Genomic DNA, 22,800 nt, shown 5'->3' with positions numbered 1-22,800 from the left:
GGATGGAGTGCAGGAAGGAGGAAGGAGACCTGGGATCTTTTTTTTTTCCTTAAGCATCCTGTTTAGGAAAGTCAGGAGCTGGAGTGAGCGGCTGCTGAGAGAGAGAGAGAAGAGAGCCAGAGGAGTGGAGAGCTGCTTCTGAGCCTAGAGTCCTCCAGGGCTGGGTTCTAAGGCTTCCTGACATTGCTGGACAGTGAAGTCCCCTTCATCTTGTACTTTTTGACCCCAAGAAGTGTGTGTTAGTTTTCAGGCATCTGTACTGGCCTGCCCTTGGGGTTCTGACAGGATACACCCTCAGCTGTAGCCAGTAAGGGCACCACCTGTGCACATTCACTATGTTCCCTTTTAAAAGAGCCCTGCTCACCTCTTTTTCTGCCTTTCTGCCTGCCTGCCTGTCCCTCCTTCCCTCCCTCCCTTCCCCTCTCTGCCTCTCTCTTCTCTGCCTCCCCTGTCCACAGAGGCCTGTCTCATCTCTCCCCCTTTTCCCATTCATTATCCCCCAATAAAAAAACCCTCCACCCAAGCTGTGTAGCATAGCATCTTTCTCTCGAGTGCTGCTTTTTAAAATGACAACAGTGTAAACACAGTAAATTAACCATTGCTCATAATTTACCCATTCTATGGTACAATTGTCCACTGCATCAGCAGACTCAACCAACTGCAGACTGAGAATCTTAAAAACAAATTGCATCTGTCCTAACCAAATACAGACCTTTCTCATTATTCCATAAGGAGCACAGTAAAACAAATATGTTCATGCTGTTTATGTTGTATTAGATAGCATAGATAGAGGTAATTTTGGTACCCAGAAGCTTGTGCAATGGATGATTTTGCTGCTCACAGGGGGGTCCCAGAACTAGTCCCTCCAGGTTATAGAAAAGCAGTTATGGCCTGTGATTTCAGCAGGAGTGAATGGACCTCGAGAGCCATCTACCATGTAGACACTGAACTGGTCAGTTAGTCCAGTTGGGTTCTCTATGTGTTTCCTGGTTGGACTTTTGACAGTCATATACCTTACCACGTTTAGTGTTGCATAGAGAAAAAATAGGTGGACAGCTTTTCCACTCTCTTGCTTCTGTCACAACCCACTGGCACCAACCAGTAGGCTTTTTGTATCACATGGTAGCGGCTAAAAACATGTTTCTGCCGGGTCTAGAGCTGGGAGTGGGACCCAGGAGCAGCTGGATGAACTGTCTCCCCTTCCATCCCCTTCCATCCCCTGCGCACACATTCACACAGCCATTTGCATCTGGCTTCATAGTACTCTTGCCTGTTGCCCTCAGTGTGGTCATGTCCCAGCATCTCCTTGTGCCAAATTTGTAGTCCACATAGCTGTCTGGGTTCCCAGCCTGTGCTTCTGAGAGAGGCGGCGCTCACAGTGTGTGTTTGCAGAGTCCTTGCTTCATTATGCCACTTAAAAACAGCCAACGAGGTTATTAACCATTTGCTCAGTAGAAGTTTAATGGAGAGAGTTGTTTCAAACGATCGGTCAAAAAGAACGGGTCCTTTACAAACAGGTTATGGCAGTGATGAGGCAAAACCCCAGGTCTGATTTCATATTCCTCTCACCTGGCCCCAGAAGAGGGCAGAAGATGAGGGAGAAGATGGGGCCATTAAAATGTTAGCTGGAGAAATTACAAAAATACACTCTGATGTAGCAACAGGGTTGTGGTGAAACATGCCATGAGGAGAGGGCAACAACTGGGCAGGGAGGGGCTGTGGGCACTCAGTGCCTCAGGGAAGAAGGAATCCTGACTCCTGGCCTGCAGTTCTGGGTGTGGACACATGCTGTTCGGGGGATCACCTGGATGCCTGGGAAGACAGAAAGGGTTAAAACGTCAACTCCAACAGGGTGGCTGAGCCATCCGTTCTATTTTCCCAAGTGACTTAAGACTCAAGTAACCCAAAGTGGGGCCACCACAGCAAGTGAAAGGAAGAACTTCCCAAGTGACCAGAAGGGGTCCTTACTTGATGCCCTCCACTTACCTGCAGCTCATGCCTACTACTGGCAGGAGGGATGCATTGGCTAAAAGGGAGGTTGATGAGCTGTGACTGAAAAGGCCCAGTGACAAGCCTTTTCCCAGTCCCACTCATCCCCTCCCCAGTTCTCAGCATCTATGTGAAAACTGCCCTTAAAGTTCTCTCTAAGCTAGATGTCGAGAATACGGGATCGTGAGTGTGCTGCTGATGTCTAGAAGGCCAGGGCTGGGCACAGCAGAAAGTATCGGAAGGATAGGTCAGAGCAGGAGAGGCTGTCCCCAAGTCCTGCTGTGCCCTTCTCACAGACCCTCCAGGGCAGGGTCTGCACTCAGGTCCTTCATTCCGCTTCAGTGTTGGATGGCCCCCTCTCCCAACTCCAGTCTTCTGAGTATAGATTGGCATTGGCATCTCAGATGCCAGCAACAACTAAGGCAGGGAACTGGCCAGAGTGGAAGGACTTCTATCACACACATGGCAAATTGGGCTGTGTGAATGCAGATAAACATTAGGTCTCAGCTGGCTACAACTGGCTCATTAACACACACATACACATCCACTCTGGAACTCATCACCATGCATGTGCAGAGAGAGAGAGAGAGAGAGAGAGAGAGAGAGAGAGAGAGAGAGAGAGAGAGAGAGAGAGAGAGAGAGAGAGCGCACACTGGTTACACAGTGACAAGCAGCCATAAATAATACCCAAATGAACTAGCTAATGTTGCCATCAAGAACTTTTCATGTTGAGTGAAGCAGTAGACAGAAACCAGTTATTAGCCCTGTTACAGCACCTCTCAGCTGGAAGTATAATAGAAAAGCAGAAAAGCAATTGTCTGGCTCAAATAGTTTTTTCTTTTTAAATAAATTGATTCTTGCTAATGGGACTGATCTTAAACTGTCTTTAGGTAAAGAATATTGTTGTGGTTTAGAATTAGATATGGGCTTTGGTGTCCCTTAAGAGCGTCTGTAAAGAATGTCATTAAGACTTAGAAAAATTTGTGCTACTTCTGGAAGATTTACTACTAATATCAGACAGGTCTGGCTTAGAAATAGAATGCTTGTCAAGAATGGAGTGCAAGTTTACTCAGGCTCTTTGGAGATGAACCATTCTGTTGAGACAAATGCAGCAGTCTTCTCCCTACAACCTAATAAATGTGTCCATCTTTGGGGATAAACTTGCTGAAACAAGTGGGCAACTAGTTTGGGGCACCAAAGGTTAGCATATGATGCATCTATCTGGAAAGAAGACTGAGCAACATGGCTACCTTGGATGTGTGCGAAGCAAAAAGACAGGATGCCTGCATTTTTCTTTTCTGCGTCAGAGATGGGAAATAGCTCTGTTGGGACAGCATTATATGGTCAAACTAACTCATGCTTTGTATGAAGCCGTGTTTCTGAGCTGTCTCGGGACGTGTGTGGGACTCTGCTCATGTTCACATTGGCATCTGTGGATGAAGACTTGATGGTTGGGTTCTTTCTTAAATCCACTGTGCTGATTCCTAATGCCATTCCCTAGTTCCGCACTGGTGATGGCTGCGAGAGAGTTGGATTTGGAATCAGCTGGCAATAACTGGATCTTTGCTGTGTGTTTTCTGAGGCTTTAGGACTATGTATGTGTGTACCCGAGGGCGGGGATGAAGCAAAGGAAGAGGACACAAGTGGCAATCTGGGAAGAGGAAACAAAACAAAAAGCCTGAAGGGGGGGGGGGAAGCTAACTCTCCATTAGTTCATGTTCTGAAGCCTACTAGCTCCATTGGCTCAAATTCTGGACTGGAGCCCTGGTTCAGCAAGGACACCAGAAATGGAAAAGAACTGGTTTTTCTTTGGCAAAACACAAGGATGACCAAGTTGCAATAAAATGAGAGCAAAAAGCCTAACTCAGGGTCCCAACAGAAAGTCTTTGGCATGGGGAAATGGGAGACATTGATGGTTTCCATGGAGTTTAGCCACCTTGAAATGTAGGGTGAGATGAATAAGCTGTCTTTGAAGTAGAGCAGTAATCAGCCTTTTTGCAAATGGCTAAAAGGAGAGCTGGCTATTGGTTTTTTTTTTTTTGTTCAGATAAAGTCTCTGAGGAAAGGTGAGCTGAATGGTTGCCATGGTAACTGACTGTTAGAATTGGTCCACTTAACTGTCCCCATAGTAACTAAGCTTCTGGAAAGCTATAGAGGAATTAGTTATCTTAACATACTACTATTATCCCCATGGTAACCAGTCTCTGAATGGGAGTGGTCAGCCTCAAGGAGAATGGTGGGAAAATCCTTCTCCTTGGAGAAATGGGTTGGAGGCAGAGATGTGAATTTCATTATGAGCCAAGCCTCCCAAGACCTGGAGTCCTTTCGATGTGTGTGGGGGAAAGGGAGAGGGACTGGATGGTGTGTGTGTGTGTGTGTGTGTGTGTGTGTGTGTGTTTGGGACTGGCTAATATGCTTTTAGGCCTGGGACAGCTGGATATATGAGGTCACTTCTTGCCCCCTGCTAGTTGGTGCCCAACTCACTCATGGGTTGCAGTGGCCGGTGCAGCTGGGAGGGGCTCCTTCTGGCTACACATTACCATTCTGGTGTAGAGTGCGCCGGCGCTGGCTTGATTGCATGCTCAGGACCAGATACTGCCTCATAAACTCACTGAACCGCTTCTGGTTGGCCAACTTCCTGGCTGACTTCCGGGCCCCAGTAAAGCCCCCCAAACCTCTTCTGCAGCTGCTTCTGTTCCACCCCATCAGCATCTGCATCAGCCTCTGTATCGCGAGTTTGCACCAAGCTCCTGACCCGGGGCATTCGCTTCAGATGCTGCATCTCCGAGGCAGCAGGGTTGAGCTGCCCAGAGCCATTGGCCATGACTTTGGTGCATGCAGTCCAGAGAGGACGGGGCAAGACCTTTTCTTCACACTGGAAGATGCACACCTGCAAAGACACAGGCAGGAGGGAGAAATGAGAGACAAAGCTAGGGATGAGCTAAGATAGGGAATCATCTATGTCCCAAGTCACGTGCTTCTGAACAGCTATTTCTCAAGCACTGTGTAGCAGTTTATGGCTAATATGCTTTTATGCCTGGTCATTCACAGAGCCCTAGGTTCAATCCTAACCACTGAAGACTTTATAAAAATAAATCCAGAGGCTGGATAGATGGTTCAGTGGTGAAGAGCACTGTTCTCATAGAGGACCAACTTCAGTTCCTAGCACTTATGGGTGGCTCACAGCCATCTGTAACTCCAGCTGCAGGGGATCTAACACCCTCTTTTGGCCTCTATGGGCAACTGCACTCATGTGTACATACCCTCCCCACAATATATATGCATATATAATATTGAATATGTATGTACATACGTATGTTCAAAGGCAGACCCTATCCATAAATAGCACGGGAAAAATCCATTAGAAGTGCTTCTGCTGCAAATCACCTCCAAAGAATGTTCCCTACCTGCAGGAAGAGATGCCAGGAGGCAGCTTCTGTTGCAATAGGACTTTTACATACATTTCCCTGAACTGTTTTTTGAGAGTGTGTTTGTCTTCATTTTGGACTCTAAAATAGCCCTGTGAATTTAGTTTCTTTTAGTTGAACTGACAGAATAAGCATCACTGACAGTTAGTTGAAGGACCAGAGGACACTGCAATGGATGAGTCATTTGCTGACCAAAATTATAGTCTATCAAAAAGCCAACCATACTTGGGCCACCTACCAGGAGTAGAAATAGAAAAATTTCTGATGCAGCCAAGTGTCCTGAGGATCCTGGGAACAAGTCAGGATTATGTAATCTGGCAGGGAGACTGGTTGGTGACCCTCGCTGAAATGTGAATTCCTCCATTACTGCCCTCATCAGAGCAAGCATGGGCAAGATTTGCAGCCTCAGAAAATAAGACATAATTGCTTATGTCCTTGGCATTTTGTTCTACTTAAAATGGGTTAAAAGGGAATAGGAACTAGAAACAGAAAAACAAGCAAGCAACAGGGTCCTGGGGAGGAGGGTGGGGCAGCAGGCTCTGCAAAGCACCTATCTCCAGCCATGAGGCTTTTGCCAATCCATTTTCTGACTTGTTTCTCAGAGGTAAAGTCGGTATTGTCTGGCCCCCAAAGATCTGAGATGCTAATGGAGAGATAGAAGAGCTTCCAATCCTTCACCCCAGAAAGACCCAAGTGTAAGTCCTTACAGTGGCTGTCCAGGATGTGACCAGCAAGGAGCCTCATGTTCTGAGAATCACAGTTTCCATGAGGCAGGCTGCCTGAACCCTGTTATGGCCCACATACTGGGCCCCATGCAGAGATACCCAGATAGGTCAGTAAAGGAACTCATACCATAGCGGGGGGGGGGGAGGAGAGGACAGAGGAGAAAGAGGAGAGAGAGATGCACACAGAGAAAGGATGTGTGTGTGTGTGTGTGTGTGTGTGTGTGTATGAGAGGAGAGAGAGGAAAGAAGGGGAGGGGGAGAGAAACAGGAGAGAGAGAGAGCAAGAGAGAGAGAGGGGGAGATGCAAAAAGACAGAGAGGAGAGAGACAGAGACAGGAGAGGGAAAGAGAAACAGAGGAGAGAGGAGGAAGAGGAGAGAAAGCAGAGAGAGAGAGAGGGGAGGGGAGAGAAAGGAGAGGAGAGAGATGGGGAGGGAGAAAGAGAGAGAGAGAGGAGAGACAGAGAGAGCAGAGAGGTGGAAAGCAGGAAGAGCAAGCTAGCCATGGCACCAAGAGCCGGAATAAGCACAACCCGTGAGCATCACCAAGAAAGAATGTATTTCATTCCCTCATAAAGTTCAAGGCCAGATTGGTTAAAGGAACTCCGGGTCTGAGAGTAGGTGGCTAAATGTGCATGCATATTTGAAATAAAGGTCACTGGAGAGAATAAACCTGGTGGTGTTCATTTTCAGCCTACATATACTGGCCATCCACAACTCCTGCGATCTATAGCAATGGGCTGGGATATAGGCAGGTTGAGCATGTGGGGCTAATTTTGCATTCTACCCCATGGGGGCTCATTCTCATACCCAAGCCAACCCCAGAGCACCAGGAACTCTGCTGCTGCTGTTTCCCCAAGCACCACAGTGTCTGGTGGAGACCATCACTCTGACCATGCCATTTCTCCAGCTCTTTCTGGCTGGTCCTGATCTTGGTCTTACCCTCCAGAACTTCCCGTCTTGGTTTGGGTCTCCTAGAGGTCTCTATTTCCCTCTCCTGTATGCTCCTTAGCTTTACCTCCACTTGGACCTCACCTTTGCCTTTGTGAGTGACCGCGGGTTTATTATGATGTGAATCTTAACTTTGGCCTTGAAGTGTAAGTGGGATTTAGTGGGTAGGGGAAGGGAGAGACAGGTGCAAGGTGGCAGGACAGCAAAGAAAGGCAGGGCTCCCTGGCAGCTGTAAAGAATGCCCTGGACCTGGGCCTGAGCCCAAGAGAGAAGGTCAGAGGTTCCCTTTGACAGTTACCTGCTGCGTAGGAGAGAAAAGCCAGGGTATGTGGTGGCATCTCCAGAGAGGGACAGAGGGTCAAGACGCATGCATCTTGCCACCCGTGTTTAGGGATTGGGCAGAGGAATAGAGCCAACATGAAAGGCTGGGAAAGAGCAGACAGAGGGAAGGGACAAGTAAGTCAGGCAAGAGATGCAAGAGATGTTTCTTGAAGGATGAGATACCCTCCAGGCAGACATGCCTAGAGGAAAATAGGATGGATGAGCATCAGAAACACATCCCCTCGAAGGGGTCATCTGGACTGCCCTTCCTTATTGCATGACTGTGTCTTCCTACCCAGAAGACAGGTGTGCCCAGGCTGAGAGGAATGGAATGTTTGTCTGTTGGGGCTGAGGCCATGTTTCTACCTGGAGCCAGGAGATAGCAAGGTTTATTGGTAACCAGCTATGCTGGATTTCACATCTGCACATTTGCCTTAAGGAAGAACAATTGCTTGCTTGTCTTGAAAGGTTGAGGGGTTTGAAGGATGGCACCTTGAAAGCAGTTTTATTGACTTCAAAGGAAAAATATAATTGAATTATACTGGATTTCTTAGGAGAGAATAGCTATCTAAGCTGAAATTAAAGAAGTAAGAAAGCAGTTCATTTAATGAATAATAATTTAATGTTTGGTACTTCAAGTCAAACATTTAAAACACAAGAGAACATTTTGGATGCTCATTGTAGAATTATTTGCAATATAAAAATGGATGACAATATACATGCTCAGCAGACAGGGAATGGAGAACAAGTTATATATTCATAGAAAGAAATCACTTGAAATAGTGTATAATGACGTAAGAATATTAATCCAGTGACACCACAGAAAGTAAGAAAAGTAAGATTCTTTCTGGTTCCTGGAATATAATAGTTGACCTTTATTGTCAGCTTGAGGGGTTAGGGTTGAGGACACACAGCTGATGAGGGTGTTTCAAGAGAGAACCCTACCCTGAGTGTGGGTAGCACCAGCTGGAGAGCTGGAGTCCAAGACTGAACAAAGAAGATGTGAGCTGAGCATCGGTGTTTCATCTCTCTATGCTTCCCAGCTGTGGACACAATGTGACCAGCTGCCTCAAGCTCTTGCCTCCATGCTGTCCCCTCCATTATAGACTGTGCTCTCAAACTGTCAGCCAAAACCAACCCTTCCTTGCGATTCAAGGACTTCTGTCACAGCAAAGAGTAAAGTAATTAGTTCATGGGTTGGAAGAAGACTTTAATTTTCTTTACACACACAACACACACACACACACACACACACACACACAATACATGTATTATGTATAACACTGGGACAAGGGCATCATGAACAGATATTTATTGGAAGATAAAGAGGGAGGATCATAGGGATCTGGTGGTAAAGTAGGAGGACCACAGGGGTCATAGTCAAAGATGTAGCTCAGCTCCACCCGTTTCCTCTTGGTCACATTACACTGTACAAGCCCTATGACCTCCTGGAGACTTGAATGTCTCATTTAGCATTTGCTTTGGAGTCAGAAGGAGGAGATAGCAAGGCCTTCTGGACATACCTTCAAGTTGAAGCTGTCTGGGTCCGGGTGGAGCTTCTCCTGGCAGGTGAGACAGTCCCTGGGACAGCTGCTGAACACACTGGAGAGCAGGCTGAGCAGCAGAACATTACTAAGCAGGATTTTCATGGTGCAGAGTAGGAAACAAGAGGCTGAAACACACAGAGGACACATGCTAATTAGTATAGTCTCGGGAGAGGGCTCCTCAGCTCTGGGGATCACAACCCAGGGAGGCAAGCATCATTCCTCAGCGAGGAGATTCTTCAGGTTCAAGAGTCACCTGGGAAGGGATAGACTAGAAAATACTGGTGGCCTGGTCCTGCCATCCAGGACTACTTTCATTCATAGGCTGTGTGTAGTATGGATCCCTGGAGAGCATTTGTGATTCCTGCCTCTTAGCTGGACTCTGCTGTTCCAGGAAGAGCTGTGGGATGGGAAACAGCTTTCCCAGAGGCCAGAGGTATTGCTTCCTAGCTGACCGATGTGTGCCTTTAAGTCAACCTCTTCAAACCTCAGTTTCTAAAGCCATAAAAAAACAAAGTATAGCATGTGCTTTACCACAGCCCTATAAGGAAGATGAGATGTGAGCTGGCGGGCCCAAGGTTTTCAAGGAGCAGATGAGGAGCTGAGTGTGGTGGTATAGTCTTTCATCCCATTTCTCAGGAGGCAGAGGCAGGGGGATGAGCGACTAAAATGTCTTCTGTCTTCTTTTCTGGCCTAAATATGAATGCTGTCCCTCAATTCTCCCCGGAAGCTTCCACATGTCCCTGTCTGTCACCTACATCAGAACTGAACTCCTGCTATGGTCTGAGTGTGTCTTCTCAGAGTCTGCATGTTGAACTTTATGATGGTAAATCGTAGTAGACAGCTTGGGCAGACTAAAAACAAATGGAAGGGGGGGATTGCTCAGTGGGTAAAGTGCTTGCTATGCAGGCGAGGACTGGCGTTCAGATCCCACTCAGCATTTGTTGGCAGACCACCTGCAATTCAGTGCAGTAGAGACAGGCAGTTCCCAGAACAAGGTGGACAAATACGTGGTTGAATCAGTGGACTCCAGGTCTAAGTGAGAGAACCTGCTTCTCCATATATAGTCTAGTTAATAATTAAGGAATATATCTGAAGTCAACCTTGGGCCTCCACACACACAATCAGTACCTCCCCAACACACTATGTAAACACACTTACACACTATACACACACACACACACACACACAAACACACACACCATGTCGACTATTAGTAAATTACTCCTCTGTTTTGTGTGTGATGGCATCTCTAGAAACACTGAGATCATGAGGGTGCTGACATAACAAATAGGCTAATCCCTTGGTAAATGCGTGAGATGATAACATTATTGGGAGCTAGTGAAAAGTAGGTGGAGGCTACTTGGAAGAAGTAGGTCTCATGCCCTCATACCCCCTGGTTTATACTGAAGAACAACTGAGATATCCAGCCTTGTGGGCCGAACAAATATTGTATTCTTGGACTTTTTATTGGTAGATAGTCATTATTGGAGTAGCTGGACCACAGCCTGTAAGCCATACTAATAAATCCCACATATATATATATATATATATATATATACATATATATATATATATGTGTGTGTGTGTGTGTGTGTGTGTGTGTGTGTGTGTGTCTGAACATGTATTCATCCTATCAGTTCTGCTCCTCTAGAGAACCATGACTAATATCTTTAGAACAAACCTCTTGAATCAGGAAACTACTTCCTTGTACTATGCCATTTTTGGTTGAACCATCTTTACTTGGGATTGGATGGAAAGAGGAACAGAAAACTAGTTCTGTTAACTTGACACCAAGAGTTACCCTTGAAGAGTCTTAATGAAGGATTGTCTGGATCAGGTTGGCATGCCTGGGGATTTCATGGATTGTCAATTGATGCAGGAAGACCCAGCCCACTGTGGGTGGCGCCATTCCCTGGGCAAGAGGTCTTGATTGGTATAAGAAAGGAGAAAGTCAATGGAGAGCATGCAAATAAGCAAGGTCAATGCATTTGTCTCCCTCCACTCTAGATGTGAATGTGGGTGACTAGCTGCTGCAAGTCCCCATCACTGCGGCTTCTCTACTGTGATAGACTGCAAACTGGAATTGTAAGCTTAAAGAAGTTGCTTTTAAAACAATCATTTCTGTATGTGTGTCTTTCTCTGTGTGTATGCCACATGTACGATGGTGCCTTCAGAGGCCAGAAGAGGGCAGTGGATCTCCTGGAGCTGGAATTGGAGCTCTCAGACATGGGTGCTGAGAATCAAAGAGTAGCAAGTGTTCTTAACTACTGAGCTAATTCTCCAGCTCTCTACATTTGTGTGTGTGTGTGTGTGTGTGTGTGTGTGTGTGTGTGTGAGGTTGTTTTGTCATAGCAACAGAAATGAAGGTTGAACAGAAACTCTAGAAATATTGACATCCTTTACTGGGACCATAGGTGTGTGTGTGTGTGTGTGTGTGTGTGTGTGTGTGTGTGTGTGTGTGTACAGAAATGAAGGTTGAATGGAAACTTGCAATAAATACTGAATTCTTTATTGGAGCCATAGGTATTATGTGTGTGTATTATATGTACAAATACATACATATATACCACATACATATACATACATACATATGTATGTATGTATCTATCTACATACACATATGCATACAGAAATGAAGGTTAAGTGGAAACTTTTGTGGTGGTATCTTGCTTGTACAAATAAAGCTTGTCTAAATATCAGAGGGTGGAGCTTGCCACTAGCTAACCATAGAGGTTTGTAGGTTTGTACAGACAGACAGGAAGTGAGATGGCTGGGCAGAGAGAGGAAATAGGAACTAGCTCTCTTTCCCCCTGGGAAGCTAATGAGTTTAAGGTGACTTTGGCTTCTTCCTTCTTCTCTCTGATCTCTCAAGCATTTTCCTCTATAACTGACTCTGGATTTTTATTATTTAGACCAATTAGAGTTCCATTTACAAATTTTCTAGAAATACTGACATTTTGAGTCCATACGGATTTGTATATATACATACATATTTTTTTGAGAGAATTTCTTTATGTAGCCCTAGCTGTCCTGGAACTCACTCTGTAGACCAGGCTGGCCCCAGACTCACAGAGATCTGACTGCCTCTAGCTCCCATGTGTTGGGATTAAAGGTGTGTGCTACCACCATCTGGCAAGGGATGTATATATTTTCCATCAAATTGTAGATTTAGAGACTTTTCATTTTACTGTATGTAACTTTTCTGCATAGAGAATTTAAAAACAATGTTTTCATTGCTTTTTCATCAGATGATTCGGAGAAATCTATGACTTTGCTTTTCTAATGCTGTCTGCTGGAGTCTTCTGAGAAGTATATATTCTTGGGCCCTACCCACAACTGTCACCTCGGGATCTGTGTCATTAGCGCTATTCCTAGGTGACCTGTCTATATGACAAAGTTTGAGAGGTGTGGGTGAGAAGGGGTCAGTCCATAGGAATAAGGAGGGGACATGCAACAGAAGCTACCAAGGAGCCATATTGGAAGAACACTGGGTTCTCGTGTACCAAGAAGCACGTTGGACTCCAGGAATGATGATAAGAAGGGTGTTCAGTTCAGTAGATTTTGTTTGTTTGTTCCTTTGAAATGGAGTCTCTTGTAGCCCAGATTGTCTTTAGACTCCCTATGTAGCTGAAAATAATCTTGAGCTTCTGATCCTTCTATCTCTACCACCCGAGGTCTGGGTTCCAATGTACACCACTAAGCCAAGTTTATAGTGTTGGGTATCAAACCTAGAGCTTCATTCATACTAGGCAAACATTCTACCAACTGAGCTATATTCCCAGCCCTCAGTATATGTTGAAGTCAGTGAGTTACCACTTGAAGTGCATGTCAAAATGAGCGTTTGGTGACAGGGATCCCAGGAGATCTGGGATCATAGCCTGTGAGTGTGCCGAGCAGACTGGTAGCCTGGGGAATCTGCACACCTTCTTCAAGGTTAGCACCTGCTGAAAGGGGACTGGGTCCAGATGGAGCAGGTCTTGTCTGCTCTCCTAGGAAGCTTGTGCTTTATCTTCAGATGGTGGGATGTCTTGGGCTAATAAATAAAGCACCCAGACATCTGTATCCATGAGTGTCTCTCAAATGCAATTTTTCTCCTTTATCCCAACAGCCAGTGTCTAGTTGAGATTTATTGCCTTATTATTATAATTGTCTCCTAATTAGTCCACCTAATGATCTGGCCTCCCTCCAAGCCATTGGATGATACCACTTCATTCTTAAAATAATCCTGTAACACCCATGACGGTCAGATGTCCCAAGGACTTATCTGGCCACTGGTTCTTGCCTCATCCCCTGCCACTCACCTGACATCACTTTCAGACCCATGGAACACAACTGTCACCTGTATCTGGTTGCTAACGTTTTTTTATGCTTTGTCACTGACTGTTGCCTCTGTCAGAATACTATATTCCCATGTCAGGAATGTCTGCCTCCAGAAAGCCATCTCTAGACTGGCTTGAGCTAGACCACTGTTGTGGCATCCCAAGTCAAAGTTACCATGGGAAACAAGTGGGACTCAGGGCCCCCCATCTGTCACATGGGCTAACCAGAACTGTCCTGCAGAGTTGTGTAATGTGAGTTTTCTTATCTGATTATCTTGGGAAAGGAGTCCTGGGTTCAGATCATTGGTTCTGTAACTTGCTGGCTGTACTCAATCTCTGAGTTCCTCATTGTAAAAATAGGACCACCTTAGGAACTATATCATACTAGCGTTAGTGGGTTCATGTTTGTAAACAGTTAAAGCAGCATCTAGCATATAACACTTTACCAAAGGAAGCTAGAGCATAGCACTCACCTTGTAACGTCCCTGTACCCTGGCCTGGGGCTTCCTGGGGGACAGAGATCCTGTCCTATCATTCTCTCTGTCTGCCAGGTACCCACGCTAGGACACAAACTTTAGGGTCCGCTCAGTGAAACAATTGAAAAAGACACTGGGAGATCTCAGGATCTCCTTCTTTTTCTGGGAATGTGGGGCTGAGGACTATTCTGGAGCCACTGCCTCACTGGGGGTCCAGTGCACGTGTGGCACAGGAGCTGCCTCAGGACCCAAACCACCCACCAAGTCTTTATTAGCGAATCGTCCTGATTGAGCAGGGAAAAGAGGAGTTAGTTTTATGTCATCCCAGTAAGGTAATATGTTATCCTAAGCAGACACTCTGATGCATGTCTGCTAGAAGACTGACCACAAAGGGTCATGGTTGGGCTATGTCGCATGCTAGGTCTGTTAGGGTTAAGTAGAAGGTGAAAATACAGCTCATTCACTATTATACAAAATCAGTATTCTAGAAGGCAGTCTTCAGCATGCCTCCATGACTCTCTTGTTAGTATCTCCCAATTGTTATCTGATAATTGCTCCCGTGTTTCACAGGAAACTCGGCTTTTAGGTTTCTAGTTAGTAATTTTTTTTTTTGTAAGATCTATCCAGAACAGCTCAGCTATTCCCTTTATCACCACATGATGGCAGTGGCCATATGTTACAGAAGAAAGGGTATGAGCCAGTTCCTTTAGTTCATGCCTAGAATGTTTAATACAAGTCTTTGTCCAGTTGATAAGCGGTGATGGATGTACATGAGAAGCCCCAGCTGAGGGTACTCACGGACTCGATCAGCAACTCAGTGGGCAGGGAGTGTTGGCGTTTTGACTGATATTTGTCATTTACAATTTGTGGTAAATGGAATTTAGGGGTGTGGTCCTGGGACAATCAGCCTCTGCTGCTGGCTCCATGTAAAACACAAGCCCTTTGGGGTTGGCTTTTGGTGAGGACTTTTCAGCTCTCTCTGGCTTGGGTCAAACCCTCCTCCTGTCTGAACTTGATGGCCTTGCTTCCACCCTCCATTTCCCCTTCCTCCTCCCCTCCTTCCTCCTCCCTTTCCTCCTCCCTTTCCTTCTCCTCCCCTTCCTCTTCCTACTTCTGCACTTCTTCATTCTTCTGCCTCATTTCCCCCTTTTTGAGACAGGGTATTACTACGTAGCTTTTACTGGCTTGGAGCTCACTTTGTAGACCAGGCTGGCCTCAAATTCGCAGAGCTCTCCCTGCCTCTGCATCCTGAGTGCTGGATTAAAGGCGAGCACCACCTCCTTTTCCAGTCTTGCTATGTAGCCCTGCTGGCTGTCACCTGACATTCTTCCTGCCTCAGTCTTATCACCTGGGATCACGGATGGGTGCCGCCTCACCCCTGCACCCTCCCCTCTGACAAGCAGCTCCAGCTACTAAATAAGATCCTTTCACACTAGATGGCATTCATTCCCTTCTGCAAGTCCAAGAAGCCATGAGATAGGACTGACATCAGGATCCCATCTCACAGGTGGTTTGCTAGTTGTAAGTCTGATCAGTGTAAGCAAATGTGCAAAAACCTATGGAAATACATCACAAAGTAGATATTTTATTCTTTTGTACTCATGATACCTAGCCCAGTTGTGTGCTGTATAAAATTATATTAAAAATAGAAAGCCTAGTAGAAGTTGAAAAAATTTTTTTGAGACAGGGTTTCTCTGTGTAACAGCCCTGGCTGTTCTGGAACTCACTCTGTAGATCAGGCTATCCTTGAACTCACAGAGATCCACCTGCCTCTGCTTCCTGAGAGCTGGGATTAAGGGTATGGGCCACAACCTGGCCAGTTTTAAATTTTTAAAAGTAATGGTATGTTGTATTTTTGAGACAGTGTGTCATGTAGCTCAATTTGCCCTTGAACTTCTTATGAGAATGACCTTGACCTTTTGACCCTCTTACCCCTACCTCCCAAGTGCTAGGATTGCAGGCATGTGCCACTATACCCAGTTTATGTGGTACTGGGGATCTAATGTAGGACTTTGTGTATGCCAGGCAATACTCCACCAACTGAGATACAGCCCCAGTTCCAAAAGTTCTTTTAATTTTTAAGAAGTCTGAACAACATGTCTGACATTTTGGCCTATGCCTCCAGTCCTAGTACCTGGGAGGCTGAAGCAGGATGGCTGCAAGCCTGAGGCCAGTCTGGGCTCCAGAGTAAGACTTTATCCGGAAAAGTCCACACACACACACACATACACACACACACACACACAGGCATGCACGCACGCACGCGTGCACACACTCATGATTCCCTCCTCCAACAACAAATAAAAGAAGCCCAAACTCCAGCTGTGTGCTGGGTTGGAGCTGTGCACAAACACTGGTGTCCAGCAGAAGGGAACAGACTAGCTTAGATAATTCTGGAGTCACATTTATGCTTAAACCATACACTTTGTAACTGTGTGACATAAGGCAGCTTAATTTACTCCCCAGAGCCTGTCTTCCCAGCTGTAAGGTGAAGATGAATCCCACCCCCCACTTGAAGATGATGCCCCCCAATTTGTTTATTATCCGGAAATAGTGACTGGCTATCAGGCAGAACAGTGTGCCTGAAGATGTTTGAGTTCTTAATGGCTTCCAGTTCATAAAGGAACCCAGAGCTACTAGCCATTCACTGTGGCAATCCTATAATTAGGCCATTTTGTATTGGATAAAGAAAGGTTTAATTACCTTTTATGTAGGTAATGGCACCTTATAAATTTGATTGCATCTTGCTGTTTATAAAGATAAGACACCACTGTGATTTAATTTTAATCTACTTGCATGTATTCTTGCCTCCAAGGGCAACATAATTAGTTGCTTTTCTGTTGGATGAGAACATGCGCAAAAGGAGCTGAAGTGAGACTCCTGTTTCCTCTCCTGACCTGGGAGAAAGCCTGTGACCCCGGTGCTATTGGTGAAGAAGGGAAGGGGCTCTCTTTCCATCAGTGACACAGGGGATACTGTTCCTTATGGGCTGTAGATAGTTATTTTCATCTACAACCCTATCACTTGGTGGTAATTTCAACCTCCTTTCTGGGATTAACATCAATTCACAAAGGTTAAGCAATTTTCCTAAGATGTTCCAGTTGACAAATAGCATAGTTAGGACTTAAACTCAGGTATGTGAATCTGTGTTCTGGCTGCGCATAAACTCTACACAAGGTTTATGCTTTGAAAAGGGTAGCAAACTGTGATGGACTCTTGTTGGGAAGGTTCTCCATGACTGAAAGCTGTTGAAAGCCAATGGGTCTGTGAGGGTGCTGCCAACTCCACTTTACAGGTGAGGAGACTGAGGCCGGGAATGTTGCACCGTGAAGTGGCAGAGTGGGGATTGGACCCCTGAGCGTAAGCTCTGATTATCTGTCTTGATATGAGTTCCTTTACCTGGTTCAGCAAGCTGCACTCACACCCTATCACTCATGCATCACCAGGGATGCAGGGTCTTCCTCATTCCTGGTTCTCTATCACAGACAGGGCTCTATTTATTCACCAGGCAAGCTGCTTATCCCCTATGAACTTGTATTTACCCCAGAAAGGTAGATTGAAGTTACCTCCAGATTACAGGGTTATAGATGAGTATAAAGGTCATCTATAACCTGTAAAGAACCATTTTCTGTATATGGCATTGATGAAAAGGAAGTGACCACACATACTTCTAGGAGGGAGGAGTCCTGTGTCCCCATCCTCTAATAGAAGTACTATAGAATCACAGGCTTTCTCATCATCCAGGGCACAAAATTCTGGGGTAGCAACAGCTAAAACTTTCATATAGAGTATGGCTTGCTCTTACCCAGGGAAACTTTCTTTCCTTTGACAGATATATTACTCTTAAAAGGTCTCTCTCCTGCTCTCAATTTCCACTCAGAGAGAAAGGGAAGGGCTTGGGGGGGGTTAAGGAATAGAGTACTTGTCTACCCTGTGTAGACCAAGGCACTTCCCAATGTGGACCAAGATTCTTGCCTACCCTATGTGGACTAAGGCACCCTGCCTACCCAATGTGGACCAAGGATTCCCAGGCAGAACTGTGAATGGAAAAGAGCCCTGTGCTAGGAGACAAGGTCCTGGGTTCTAGATCTGGTTCTGTTGTTACTTGTCAGATCTTAGGCATAACACTGTCTTTTCCTGGGCCTCAACTTCTCCTTATAAAATAGGCAGTTGCATGAGATGGTTAGTAATATCCTTTGATTTTATGAATGGCCAGGATTGCCCTCTACCAGTAGGAGAAGAAAGAAGTAGGGAAGGGGATGAGACCGCAGGGCAGTGGCTTCAGACAGTCTCAGATGAAGGTCATGAGGTGTATCTGGACTTCACAAAGGGCTGGGAGGGAAGCCAGACACATGTCCTTTTGGCTGTCACACATCATAAGGGAATGCTCTTAATGTTCACCTTCCTGATTCGAACAAATGCTGTCACATATGGACTTTTAAAGCTTTGTTTACTTTTATAAATTCATCCTATGTTCTTTTTAAAATGATCAGAAAACCCAGATAGGAAGACAATGATAAATCTAGACTCATATAATCTTTCAATGTCTTTAATTTCGAATCTCTAGCAACCCATTTTAAAGAAAGTTTTAATTGACACAATTAAACATATTTATGGAGGCACAGTGTGTGATTTCCACACATGAATGCAATATGTAACAATCAGATTAGGGTAAGTTGGTACATCCATTGCCTTGAACATTTACCATTTCTTTGTGTAGCAAATTCCTAAATCCTCTGCACTAGTTATTTTGGAATAAAAAATTGTCATTAACCACAGTTACTCTATGAATCAGTTTTGAATATACATCCCAACCTCTTCATGAATGATTAAGAAAGGTAAGATTTAGGGGGTGGGGAGATGACTTGGTATATAAAATGATTGTTGCACAAGCATGAAGACTTGCACTCAGATCTTCAGAACCCATATAGAAAGCCAGGAGTGGTATTGTGTGCCTGTAACCCAGTGCTGAGACTGGGTAGAGACAAGTGGCTCCTGCTGGCTTGCTTTCAGTCAGTCTAGCTAAACCGGGATCTCCAGGGTTAGTGAGAGAGTCTCTCAAATAAATAAAGTGGAGAACAATAGAGGAAGATGCCTGATGTTAACCTCTGGCTTCCACCTGTGTCTGCAGGAGAAAGTATGCTTATGTGCACGTGTGTGTGTGTGTGTGTGTGTGTGTGTGTGTGTGTGTGCGTGCGTGCGCGTGCGCACGCGCTAAAAATAAAAAATAATTTAATATCTCAATTTCCAGTAGGTACTTGAGTAGGTGATCTCCTTTGGAGATCTGGGCTCATTCACATTTTGAGCCTTTGGCTGTGAGTTGGGAGAAAGCTGATGACGGAAGGCTCTGCCCTACTGGCACGAGTACTGTTCTGCTCCTATCAGGAACACCACACACGTTCTCAGTTGGATGAATGAAAGGATGAATGGGGTGACAGGATGGGGGAAGATCACAGGACTAGCGTGAGGAGAAGGGAGGCTCCCTATGACACTGCAGGCTGCAGAGCCTTGGCTGCTTGTCAGGGAGGCAAGTCCAGCTTTTCCCACCTGGCTAGCCTATGCAGCTGCAATGCCTAAGCAGCTTTTGACAGATCCAGGACCTGCAAAGTTGATGATTAAAGTGGTTGTAGCCTATTGAGGGCAACGATTCTCAGAAAATCAACTTGTGTCCCCTCCTCCCCCGCCAAAAAACATTGGTGTGCCCCAAACCTCATAGTTAGAGTTTGTGGTTAGAATGCAAGGTTATGGGAGCAGCTGTAGGCATTGATAGAGAATTGTTTCAGAGATCCCATTTATCTAATGAGCATCCAAGAACTCAAACCCCCAAAAGCTGATGTTATGATGCCTCTCATTTCCTGGATGTGTTCATCCTCTCCTCAAATACCCGATGACCCAGAATACAGGAGACTTAAACATTTTCTTATGGTCTGTGTGAGCTGAGGAGTTGGGGGAAGGAAGGGTCTTTGAACCATATCATTGCAAGTAAAACAATAAAGGGCCAAACCTCTCATTATCATTGTGTGTGTGTGTGTGTGTGTGTGTGTGTGTGTGTGTGAAATAAATGTCTAGCCAAGTTTAGTTTACTGCTTGCCATTAGTGACTTAAAGAAATATTAATTCCTTTTGCCTTTCTTTAGTGCTTTTGTCCTAGCTGCCTCTAAACCTTCAGTCCATCTGGATTCTAACTGTCTTGCCACTGGTCTCAATGGAGGAGGAGGTGCCCTTCCTCAAGTTCCCCCAGCATTGACTCTCTGGACCACAGGTGTAGGACTGATCACACCCAGCCCTATATTATCCCATTATCTCCCATTGCTTCCTGCTGTCTGTGCTGTGTGCCTGCTATTCCTTTACCAGCACCGCAGACCTTAAGGGGAGTGAGCATCAGACCGAGAACGGCTGCCCTGGGCTGAGCTTGCATGCTGCACGGGGTCTTGTTCCTGCAACTCTGAGATAATGATTTTTTGCCTTTCAGGGTTGTTGCTGGAGATAATGGGTGCGAAGTGCGTAAATCATTGCACAAAGTAAAGTGCTGTTATTAGCACCTCTGCTGAATCTATAGAGCCCCATGCCTCCCTTGCCTGGTGGGGTGTAGCTGATAAATACCTGATTGATTGAAGATGGAATTGCTTGGTGACAGCTCCATTCTCAGGCTCGGCTAACATCTAATCCTGCAATTACTCCCTTCACTGGCGATGCAAAACCTGCTGAGTTTTCTGCAGCCCTAAGTGCCCTCAGACTTCAGCTGATGAGGCAGGGCTGCTGCACCTGAAGAAGATGACTCTCAGCTGCACCAGAGTACCTTCCACAGACAGCGCTGGGTGTCACCTGGAAAAGCGCGGCTGTTCCTGCTACTCAGGTGATGTCTGGGGCAGTTGCCCCTGCAGAAGACTCAGCAAGTGCAAGGAATACGAGTCCTTTCTGTTAAGGTATCATGGCACTGATGGAAGCTTGTCGAATATTTCCCTGCTAGGCTTCATAAATGAGAAAAAAGGAGGGTGTGTGCAGCATCCACCCACAGGCATCGAGAAATCTCAGCATTCTCTTTGGGAGGTTGTGATACGAAGCCGGGCAGTTACTTTTCTCCCTCTGTGATGAAAACTCTCGTTTGGGCTTGCTGGCAAATGCCGTGTGGAGCTCAGCTTTTGTTAGTCTGCTGAACAATGTTATTGGTTATAATTGGGGCAATTATGAGCTGCTGGAGGAAGCTAAACACAGATGTTTAAGCCCAGGCTTGGGGTATTCAAGTCCAAAGCAGCATGCTTTAAATAGCCCCCTTTCCAAATCATCCTGCCTTACTTGAAATTCCCCTCCAAACTTGCCAGTGTTCAAAGGGAGATGGGGGAGAGGAGAGGATGGGTCGGGAAGGGAGGGGGAAGAGACTCACAAAGAGGAGGAGGAGAAAGAGAAGGCTGAGAGAGGGCAGACAGAGTTCAGATGCTCTGACGTGTGAGAGAGTTCCATGCGACCTGGGCAGAGAGACCTTTGGGTGGGACAGACGGGCAGTGGAGGGAACGATGTCAAGAAAGAAAGGGTACTACCTTGAACAATCCAGGATTGGAGGACCAAGGTCATGCCTTCAGAAATGCCCACCAAATCCACCCAGCCAGCGACTGACTGCATTCAGCCGTGCACACAGGTGAAGCTCAACCCCTCGGGTCTGTCTCTCCCCCCCCCATATTGTTAACAATTCCCACTAAGGTGTACAAGAACTCAAACCGGAATGACATCAGATTCAATGACACAGGAGCAGCCGCTTGCACAAAGGGCAGAAAGCCACAGAACAAAGTAAATCCTCATAAGGTGTGCCAGGGGCTTCCTAGGGCTGCTCTGAATGGCAAGCCCCTTCCCAGTGTCTGCCCTCTCTCCTGCAGTCACCTCTTCCATGTGTATCTGTCACCCAGTCAGAGCCACAACTGGGAAAGCAAAACTTTTCCTCATTTCCAAGTTCAGCTTTTCTTTTCGCATTTCTCTTTGAGATTAGCCAGCCCTCAGCCCTCCCCTTCTCTACCAACGGAACCCTGAGAAGAAGATGAATGAAGCCATAATCTCACAAGAGGCCAGCAAGCAGCCACAGTGGACAAAAGGCAGAGGTGGAGGGGCCGGCTAGGCTGTCCTGCTTTCCCCCGAGAGGCTCCGGGCAGTTAGTGCCGGCCGGCTGGTACTGGGGTCACATGCATTGCCTACCTGACGCTGTCTGTCACAGGGCTCTCTCAGATGTGAGGTTTGTTCCTCTGTGTCAGCCACACCAGCATATATATCCTCCCCCCACGCACAGCCCTCCCCTTCCCTGCCTACCTCGATGATGACACATGCCTACGCTGACCCCCTTCATCAACCAAACAACCCAACTACAATCCTGCCTGGCTGGCCCCCTCCCCTGCTCTGCATTCAGACTTGTGCCACGCCAACCTCCCCATCAATCCAGCCTCTAGCCTGCTTCACCTGGGCTCCGGATCAGCCAGGATCCCTCAGCTGCCTCTCCGGTTGCTTTCAGAGCCACTGTGAGGATGGCCAGCCAGGGAGAGCTGGCAAGTCACTCAGAAAAACAGACTCCTGGTGACAAGGGATGAGGCAGACCCCAAAGCCTGGAGTCTTCTCCGGTACCCTCTCTGCCTGAGGAGTGGGGATCAGGAAACACACAGGAGAGAGGAGGAGCTCATGCCCACCTCCCACTGGCTCAGGGAAGGGCTGAGCTGAGCCCCCTCCTGATATCCTGGCTCCACTGGGGTGGCAAGCTCTAGGCCAGACCAGAGTGATTCTGGAGGCATTTTCCACAGGTGCCCACAGCCGGGCACCGTACACATGACAGAGCACAAGCTCGGCAGGGGCCCTGAGATTGCAGCTTTCTCCCTTGGAGCCGGTATATCTCTTGTGAGCCTCAGATTTTCTTCTGTAGAATGGGTGCACCGACTCCCACGATGGGAGTAGAGTGATGGGATTGTTTGTATCTGGGACACGCAGGCCTTTAGTAAATGCTAGTGCGGTGTTCTCTCCCACCTTTCCGTCTTTTCACTCTAACCGGTGCCACCTTTCCGTCTTACATCAGC

At 46.4% G+C, this 22,800-nt stretch overlaps 1 protein-coding gene across 1 annotated transcript; it reads right to left on the bottom strand.

Moving 5' to 3' along the window:
• Window positions 1–1,400: 1,400 nt before the first annotated feature.
• On the bottom strand, window positions 1,401–22,512 carry Pnoc (prepronociceptin). Its single transcript, XM_051195548.1, is given in 5 exon segments — window positions 1,401–1,812; window positions 4,530–4,659; window positions 4,661–4,879; window positions 8,936–9,084; window positions 22,196–22,512. Coding segments are annotated over 4 exon segments (561 nt in total). The 5' UTR covers window positions 9,062–9,084; window positions 22,196–22,512; the 3' UTR covers window positions 1,401–1,726.
• Between the last annotated feature and the right edge of the window lie 288 nt (window positions 22,513–22,800).

The sequence above is a fragment of the Phodopus roborovskii genome, unplaced genomic scaffold, assembly GCF_943737965.1.
Source record: "Phodopus roborovskii unplaced genomic scaffold, PHOROB, whole genome shotgun sequence".
NCBI classification, from domain to species: Eukaryota; Metazoa; Chordata; class Mammalia; order Rodentia; family Cricetidae; genus Phodopus; species Phodopus roborovskii.
The sequence above is the reverse complement of the archived record's forward strand: the minus strand, read 5'-3'. Positions and strand labels throughout refer to the sequence as shown.